Genomic DNA, 10,003 nt, shown 5'->3' with positions numbered 1-10,003 from the left:
GCTTGTGGCACCGAAGTATATGCCAAACAGCCAAAAACACGCATATGCTCAATAGAAGGCTTTCTATCATGCCATGCTTCATATGGAGTAATAGACTGCAAAGCTTTCGTAGGACACCTATTAAGTACATAAGTGGCACACATGATGGCCTCAAGCCAAAACTAATGCGGCAAAGCTTGACTTTTGACCATACATCGTGCCATTTTCGTAAGTGACCTATTTTTCCTCTCAGCAACACCATTTTGTTGAGGTGTATAAGGCACTGTACATTGGTGTTTTTTCCCACGACTAGCCAGAAATGCATTAAGTTCATGAGACATATACTCCCCCCCTCAATCAGAACGGAGGGTGCCCATAGTACATTTCGAGACATTCTCAGCCATAGCCAGAAATTGTTTGAAGCACATAAAAACTTCGGTCTTCGCTTTAAGCGGAAATACCCATGCATGCCTGGAGTAATCATCAATGAAAGTCACGAAGTACACGTAATTGCCCAAGGACGGAGTTTGCATGGGCCCACAAACATCACTATGCACAAGCTGCAACCTGCATGTGGCCCGAACTGAACCATCCTTTGGAAACTTAGAACGCTGCATCTTACCGAAAATACAGCCTTCACAAACATGTTTGACAGGTGCTTCAAGAGGCGGCAAAGAAGCAACCATATTAGATTTCTGCAAACGTAGCAAACTGGCAAAATTCAGATGACCAAAACGTGCATGCCAAAGTTTTGCATCTGAAATAGCCCTTGAATCTGCAACAGCATTTGCAAAATTTTGTCCACACTTGTCATACAAAGTGAGCTTATACAGCCCAGGACACAAAAGGCCAGATGCAACAATTTCATCACCAAAACTGAGATCATGAACTGTACATCTGGCATCCACAAATTTGACTACAAGTCAAGTCTAGCAAGTGCGGATACAAAAAAGAGATTCTTCTTGATCCCAGGTATATAAAGTGCATCAACAAGTGTGCAAGAACTTCCATTTGCAGCAATAAGCACAATCTTTCCAACTCCCTGAACCGGATAAGAGGCATTGTTGGCACAAGTGATTGAATTCCCATGAGGAACAGACTCGAGAGAGGTAAACAATTCACGATGTGAGGTAATGTGATTTGTAGCACCACTATCGAAATACCACACATATGAATCTGCAGCAACTGACAAGCATGCATCATGGACAACAGGATTGTAAGTGCACTCTGCGCTAAAAGCCCAGTCTGCATCAACATCAGCATCACAGTCTCCTTTCACAGAAGACTCAACAATGGCTACATTTCTAGTGGAACCAGCATTTGTAGTGGAACCACCCTCTTTCTTCTTAGCCTCTTCGGCCTTCAACTTAGGACACGACTTGATCAAGTGATCATTAGCTTTACAATAATTGCAACACATATTATTTTTGCCCTTGTCACCAAAATTGCCCGACGAATTGCTGCCAGCAGAAGCATTAGGAACAGAAGTTTTGCCACTTGCAGCAGAACCATAAGAAGTGGCTGCATTGCTGTTACCACCCTTTCTTTGAGAAGCAATAAAAGAATGTTCAACTGTACGCTGTCTAGTCCTGTTTTTTCTCAAAAGTGACTCTTGCAACAGCAATGTGCATAATGCATCAAACTTGACAACTTCTGGATTTCCTTGGGTCATCAGTCTCCAAAACTGGCAAAAGTCTGGTAGGAATCTGGTAAGGCATCAAGAACAGTCTGCACAAGGGAACTATCTGAAATGACTTCTCCTGCAGAAATAAGTTTCTCATTGATATCCTTGACACTAGCAAGGAAAGTGTCCATATCATCTTCCTCATGCATAATCTTCGACTCCAGCTCTTTACGCAGCAAAGCAATTTTAGCCTCATTGCGACTTGCATAAAGACCTGCTAAAATATCCCAAGCCTGTTTTGTAGATTTTGTTGAACAGATGTGAGGAACAATGGTGCGCTTCACAGACAACGCAATCAATTCATGAGCCTGCGCATCCTTAACATCCCAACGAGCTTGTTCTGCCGTAGGCAAAACAACTCTAACAGTAGCAATCCTTGCAGCAAGACCTGCAACATCCTCAACATCGCCTACATTCTCAGAACCAGGACGTACATCAATGCCCTGCACAATATTCCAGACGCCCTTTGACACAAGAACGTGTTGCATCATATAAGGCCACATAGGGCAATTGTCCCCATCCAACCTGTCCTCAGCAGCAAACATCTTGAACACATCTTTGTTGTTGTTGTTAGCCATGGTAAATGTTGCACCTGATGTGAAAACTGCCCGAAAATAGGAGAAACGGAGTGGGAACAACATGTGCTATATAGCACAAACCATAGAAGACTGTAAGGCACCTCTTATGCAAAAAGCGGCACTGATAGAAATTTTGCACAAAATGACGAAATAGCGTGTGCAGTACTGCCTGTAGTGGAAACGTAGGCCAAAATGGTCGCGAATCAAAAATCTGAGCAGATTCAGCTCTACGAGCTGCCCCAAATATTTTGTCAACCTGCGAACGCTTGCCAAAGCTCACTGAAATTGGAGAAAGTGAGCAGGCGTGTGCTGGAGCAGCTGGCAACTAAGCCCGAGAGGACGCAACCTGCTCTGATACCAATTGTTGGAATTAGGATTGCAGAGAAATGCACACAGCTTGGAGAAGATGAAGGAAGCTCAAGGCACACAATAGAGAGTGTTTTATTTTGTGTGCAATGGAAAGATAGATAGCCCTAGAATGATGGGCGTATATACAATGCAAGGGGGGAAAAACCTCCTAAAGAGGGAAAAAATGCCCCGACGGTCCTAGTGCGTTCACAAACATCACTACCACATGTATATGGTAACACATGAAAGGGGAAAGGGGCAAGGAGAGGATACTTTGCATGCCCCGACGGTCCTAGTGTGTTCACACACATCACCACCACATGTCCCTCCTCATGGTTTTCCCTCATCAGCAGTGGGATTTTTTTATATTAAGTGCATAGCTACATGACATAGCTTAGAGGATTCAATGAAGCCCTCATCTCCAAAGGCCGCATCAGATTGCTGGATAAAGGCCAAGAATTTGTCTGTAGCACCAAAGGTGCCATCATAGGTTAGAAAAGAGATGCTCTTTCCTCCCTCCTTGAACTTCTTAAGATTGTAGGACCTTTTCCAAGCAGCATAGGATTTGCGATGTCCTCCCCTCTTCTATTCTCTAGGACTAAAACCGCTGCTTTCATCAGAAGAGGAGGAACATGATGAATATGTAGAAGAGGGTGACCTCTTTCTCACCTTTCTCTTCCTTTGATTCCTCTTTTCCCTTTCGGTGTGATGAGGAGAAGGAGTATATGGCAATCTTTTCCTCTTGGGAGGAATTGGAGATCGTCGAGACCGCCATCTTGGTGGAGCCACATAGATATCTAAGTTTACGTTTTGTTCATAATATAATTTGGATTTCCTTCAGTACATTCATATTCATGTATATGGTATGTTGGTTTTTTAGTCACACATTTCACTAATGTGTTCATGGAGGCTAAAATGTTTCCGAGTGAAATACCATTTTTCTATGAAACATTTCGAGGTTGAAATGTTTTGCGGGGACACCGCAGTGCAAGTTTTAGCAATTGTATTGCGAATTGTTTTGCATAGCAAGCATGTTGGGATGTCAAAGATGTGTAGCTCATGCAAGGTGGTAAGGTACGGTACGTATTCGGTACGACCTGTACGTAGTACCGAATGGATAGAGTTGTTAGGTACGTATAATTCGTAGGTTTTTTTTTTTTAATTCCAAAAACCTACAATACGGTCTATACTTGATAAAAAATTCACAAGTATCACTCCAAGGATGTTAGTTCACCATTCTATAAACCAAGGCAAAGCTTTCATACGAGTTCCTGATCGTGCTTGCCCTCCTATATTCACCACCGCAATGACGTTCGCTTGTGCTCTATAAATGCAAGTTGTGTCCAAATGTCTACAAAACTAGGTGTTGGGATAAGGCTAAAGAAGGGAAAACCAAAAATTCATGCCACAATAGGGTTTATTTCCACATATTACCCACAGCATTGCAGCACACACCCAAAAAAAAACGTATAGTACGAATCAGTACGGTACGGTACCGTACGGTACGGACGTACCATACCGTACAGATCCATACGTACGTACGGATCCTACCTTGAGCTCATGTGTTGATTGCACCTTTTATTAAGGTCTCATTACTCCACACATTTACTCAACACAAATAACAAAACATGCATGGGATAGACTAGCTTCTTTGAATGCATGTCCTTATTTGGCAAACATTGCTTACCTCCATAAGAAGTTAAAGTGAATGGATATGCACAAGAATGATGGTATGCATGTATTTATAGCAAGGTTAAAGATATCAATGAGAAGTTAATATATACTGGTGAGATCATTCTCGACAACTCTCTTGTGCAGATATTTCTAGATGCTCTACTAGATTCTTATGAGATTTTTGCCTCCACGTGTGAATAGAATAAACTGCCCATTCTGGAGAAAACAAGGCTAAGCACCATGCTGGCATTTGCGACTGCACAACAAAAGAATAATAGCATTGTGGCTAACTCCAATGCTTCTTTAAGTAGCGGAATCGCCCTCTTAGCTACTGCTTCTTCAAGCAACAATAAATTTGATAATTTTGGAGATAAATGCAAAAAGAAGATGAAATTTCATTACTCTAAGGAAAATTATCATCTCATTAAGCATTGTCCTAAATTGAAGGCTAAAGATGGATAAGAAAGAGGCGCTTGCAGCATTATTGATGCTTCTTCAAATGCGGATTAAACAAATGTGCACAATGTAGGACGGGCTTTTAGTGCAAAGTGTCAATAACTCTCTCTCTCTCTCTCTCTCTCTCTCACACACACACACACACACACACACACACACACACACACACACACACACACACACACACACACACACACACACACACACACACACACACACACATGCACACACAGTGTGGGCTTTCCAATACAATTCTCATCACCACAATCCTTGAGCATAGAGAATCACATATCAACCCTACACTAGTAAATCATGTATCTTTGGTCCTATAGGTCATATTTGACCTCTGAGGATGATAACTCTCTCTCTCTCTCTCTCTCTCTCTCTCTCTCTCTCTCTCTCTCTCTCTCTCTCTCTCTCTCTCTCTGCCCCCCCCCTGACTAGTTGAAACTCCCTCAAGGGGATAGGATGTTTTGTGTACAAAAACCGCATCCTTATTCAACCAAATTTCATTGCAAAGCATATGATGAGAGAAACAAAACGCTTAAGGAGCTATCTCAGGAAGGAAGACACACGAGGATGAAGCAAGGTCATCCACATGAGCTTTAAGACCAACTCATGGTTTCAAGTGGGATTTTGGAATGTGATAATTACCATAAATGAGCTAACTAATAAATCCAATATCATACTTCTTGTTGAAACATGGGATGTAAGTTCTTTGATATAGGGCATAAATCCAAGGTAACAAAGAGGACAAGGAGGTGTGGTATCTAAAATTAAGGAGAATTATAAGATTATGTTTCTATCATCAAAGATGACAAGCATAAATGCTACATTTTGTTGAAAATAATGGCACCAAGTGAGACACCCACTTTTATGGTGGTGAGTTGTTACATTGCTCTATGTGACTCTAACTTTATGCTTGCGTAGATTGAGATCAACCTTTTGTTGATGTAGAAGAAGACACTCACGTCAAAGACAAAAGTGAGGTGACATCTTTGGTGACATGGATCCACAAACAAGAACTTTGTATCGTGACCTGCAACAATATGACATGTCGCATATTTCAAGGAGATTAGAGGATGTATTGATGAGCCTCTAGTAATAAAAATAGCAAGATCAATGCAATAGCTCTGGAATGCTTGTTTCAAATGGCGTATCGTTATGGCCATCTAGAAAACACAATGGATATATTAAGATTGCTTATATGTTATTTCAAACCCATCTTATATTGATTAAAAAGTTTTACAATTGGCCAATGGAATCCAGAATCGGCTCACAAGATTTTCAATATTGATCTCAAAAGTACAAAGAGACCTAAGCATGTAAACCCCAACCATAGTGTGGGATAGCCGTCTTTGTGCATAGACATCAACGGGCACCTATGTATGTTGTTATGGTTGAGGAAATGTTATGGAAGACAAACTCCCAAATGATCGAACAATAGAATGCTTTTGGGAATCTTTTAAGCAAGTCATTTCTCTTTTGCAGAGGAATGCTTTGACATGAAGCATATGTCTTGCAAGGATGTGAATAAAGGTACCTCAAAAAGCAAATGGTTTGGTACATGTTGTAACAAAGCCCAAAAGTATTTGATGAGTTAGATGCAAACAAAGCTAATAAAGACTATCAAAAGCAACTACGTGCATACAAAACACTTCTTCAAAAAAAGAGAAGAATGTGGAAAGTCAAATAAATCATTTTTCCAATCCTTAGAGAAGGCACTTGCATGGACATGTATATGCATGGCAAGAGTCTGTATGAGCAACTCAATGTGGGAAATATGTCATGGCATGCTTCTTTCTCATATACGCCTTCCTTCTTTACCATCAGAGATATATGGAGGGCTAATAAATTGGCGATTCATGAAGCAGGAGATTTTTAAAATATCAAATCAAATGGACAAGAAAGGAAACAATGTATTTTTCCAAATGAGGAATTTGTCAATCTTATAAAAACTATTCTTGGTTGATCGATATTGAAAGCAAAGGTGTTGGTCTTTTTCCATTCTCCATGAGCACCCCATTTAGTGGTGGCTCTTCATAGCAAGCTATGAACACGAAGTAGATGAGCTATCATGCATGCTTAACACATTTGCCTATGGAATTGCAATTTCTTAGTAAATCACCATAGACCGCGAGGGAAACATTAAACATTCAAATTCTTGTGTGAGAAAAGGCTTCCAAATAGTGCCCCCAAAAAGAAAGGGCAAGATCTAAAAGTTTTCATAACATACATCCATCACCAATTGTATAAAGAAACTTGAACTGGTGGCTAGGAGCAATATAGCATTGATATATTGCTTAGGACCACAATCTAGATAGGAATGTTTGGACTAACAAGGGTGAAGCCCTTGTCTCCTTTCAAGAAGTCAATTTAGAAGAGCAGGTGCATGCAGCTTGAGTGCCTATTAATTGCCACCCATTTTGCTAGCATAACTAAAGCAAGCACAAGAACTGCATGAAAAATGGATCGTATAATTGGATTAAATAAGGTGAAAGGTCACTTGTGATCAAGTAGGGACACAAGGACTTGCTGAAGAAAAAGGGTTGTTCATCAAGACACTAAACAATTGCTTGAGGAAAAGAGGCATGTAGCTTGTGAGGGTTGCAAATTGTTTTATGTTCCTAGAAGAAGCTACAAAGGTGTTGAGAAGACAACTAACTTCTAATTCGAATGTTGATTGTCAAGAGAGACATCGATTTAATGCTTTCCTTTAAGCTATGTGAGATATGTTGCTCAAGATGATGAAGCACTATCCAAATTAGTTTCATTTTCGGCACATGAAGCACTGCTTGGTTCATTGTGTTGCCTCATTTATGTTCGAAACTTCAAACGCTTTGTCAAACAAAAAATGCAGCTCACATAAGACTGACAGATCTCATTTCAAGCATCTTTACAAAAAGGTGCTTGACATGAGATAATGAATCAAAAATATGTATGTTTTTCAAGTAGTGTTAGGAAGTGTACATCCAAATGTGTATCTCCTCCTCAGTCAAAAGTAAGACCATAAGAATACAACCATAGCAAGCAAGGCTTAAGCCACATGTTATAGAATGTGGATTGATGTGGTGATAGAAAAATGGAGCATCTATGATGTATAACACAATGAAAAACTTCCATTTATAAAAGAGAGTTAATTTCTCTTTCATAGCATCTTGTGACATCATGGAGTGCATAATGGGCTTGCATCATGAGGTACATTTTGCTATATAGCATCACATGTAAATCTACAAGTAGACAGAAACTTTGACCTTCGCATGTCTACTCATGACTTGACAATGAAGACAACAATGCCGTATATGCCACCGGAAAAGATATCCATGACAAGAGAATGAGCTAAGGTTACCCTATCCCCCTCCCCTAAAGCCTAAGCTTACAATTGACACTATATGTTGTTGTGCACTAGTTGATTTGAGTTAGGGTCACTTATAAACTGAATCAACACTAGCCCAATTGGGAACTGCAAGACAAGACATGGATGATGGAAACAACCTTCATCAATGAATGATCAATTGCACAATGGGTGATAATGCTAGTGCTCTATTGCTGACGCATCAATAACTCACATTTTTAGCCTACAAAATTTAAAGTCGCTGGAGCTTTCCACATGTTGACTCCAAATAATTACTAGGCATTTTGGTGACTCGTCGCCTCCCTCTTCATGTCTCTTCAGATCCTGCATTAGCATGCTGCAGGTTTAATGTGAGATAAGGCCCTCTTTTGACTTGAGAATTGAAACCAAATAATGTTGGAGAAGTTTGTGCAGGCAAGTACATCTAGATACTTGACTCATTCGATGCAGCTTTCCTCTGGCGGTAAGTCACCGGATTGAGCAGCCTAGCCTAAGTTGAATCGGCTCACTGGCTTTATGATCTTACTAGCATTCTCATTGTCATATGCCGAATATTGCATTTAACATTGAATGTGAGCCCCTTTCTCATCTGATGCCTTCCAGAACCTCAAGGCATATAGACCATTCTTGCAGGTTTTACAACTAGAGTTAACTGTACTAGGCACTCTTCTGAAAACTTGCAGCCTCTTATCCCTTTCACAAATCTCAAAAGACATACAAAATGATCACTGTATTAAGCTAGAGATGTACATGCAGAGGGTGAACTCTACCAGTTCCAATTATTATGTGTTGCCTACGGGCTTGTAACTTATTTATACAAAGGATCAAGCCCTCCTTTTTCTGCAAACAATGAGAGAAGAAGAACAAGAAGAGGAGAATTTTAACATCGTAGGAAACCTTCCCAAGAGACCTGAGAGAGAGAGAGAGAGAGAGAGAGAGAGAGAGAGAGAGAGGATCTGGTGACAAGTGAAAAACGTAGCAAGTGATGGATTCTCCCCCATATTCACAGTGGGTGCGAGGCCAGGTCCAAGATATATATCACTCCAAATTTCAACAAAAGCTGCAAAATAAGTAGAATTCATAAAAGAAGCCATATTTCCAAGCTCAAAGCTATGACTCAAAACACAAAAATGGCGAATTCCCAAAATACCTCCCGTTCCCTATTATGCACAAAAGCTGCAAACTAGTGGGATGAATAAAGCCATATATTCCAAGTCAAAAGCCATGACTCAAACTAAAAATACATCGACGTTGATAACAAGAATACTGTGATCCTATTCAGATTTATGTGAGTGAGCTCATTCAAGTTTAGCTGAAGTGGACATCAAAATGTACATCCAAATAATCTCCTAGTAAAAACTAAAGGAAACTTTCAGAAAAGTGGATGACGGAAGGAAAATGTTCTATGTGAAGGAGAGATTTCATCACTCACAATGCTGCTAGCCTACTCCATGACCACGCAGAAAATCTATGATGTTTTGTCTGCATCATTCTCATCCATCCTTTCCAATAAATTCTTTACTAGAAACTCATCTGAAACTTCAGTTCCTTGCTTTAAAGATTTCAATTTGCGGTACCCTTTATCAGTCCCAAATATCCTGAAAAGTATGATCATTCAGCAAATATCAAGATCACCAATGTGTAATTTGTCTTGCATCTATAGATCAATCAGATCCTACTTTACCAGTCCATGTATGTAAAAGTAGATGCGTAGTTCCCAGATTTTGTATACAACAACCGGTGGTGATAGTCGTGAAAATCAGCCCTACATTCAAGTACAAAAGCAATTAATCTTGTCTCTCTTGTATTGGGCAAGAGATCACATACCCCACACAATTCTACCTAGTAGCACTTATATATTCATTTTAGTATCTCCTTTTTTGTACTCAAACAATGGTATCAGATTATATATATGCATTCATAAGTTCA

At 40.1% G+C, this 10,003-nt stretch overlaps 1 protein-coding gene across 2 annotated transcripts in view; it reads right to left on the bottom strand.

The window, feature by feature from the left end:
- Positions 1–8,785: 8,785 nt before the first annotated feature.
- Positions 8,786–10,003, bottom strand: part of LOC147455154 (methylsterol monooxygenase 2-2-like) — a 49,178-nt gene continuing 47,960 nt past the window's right edge. The window contains exons 6-8 of one of the 2 annotated variants that reach the window (XM_086513993.1): positions 9,759–9,839; positions 9,507–9,672; positions 8,786–9,134 (exon numbers count right to left, since the gene is read on the bottom strand). In XM_086513993.1, coding sequence (XP_086370119.1) covers positions 9,543–9,672; positions 9,759–9,839 — 211 coding nt within the window. In that variant the 3' untranslated portion in view covers positions 8,786–9,134; positions 9,507–9,542. Of the gene's footprint in view, positions 9,135–9,261; positions 9,673–9,758; positions 9,840–10,003 lie in introns of those variants that run through there. The other variant, XM_086513992.1, reaches the window with a different exon arrangement.

This window comes from Adiantum capillus-veneris, chromosome 6 (genome assembly GCF_014529385.1).
Source record: "Adiantum capillus-veneris isolate H3 chromosome 6, ASM1452938v2, whole genome shotgun sequence".
Lineage (NCBI taxonomy): Eukaryota > Viridiplantae > Streptophyta > Polypodiopsida > Polypodiales > Pteridaceae > Adiantum > Adiantum capillus-veneris.
This window is presented reverse-complemented; position numbering and strand designations above follow the sequence as displayed.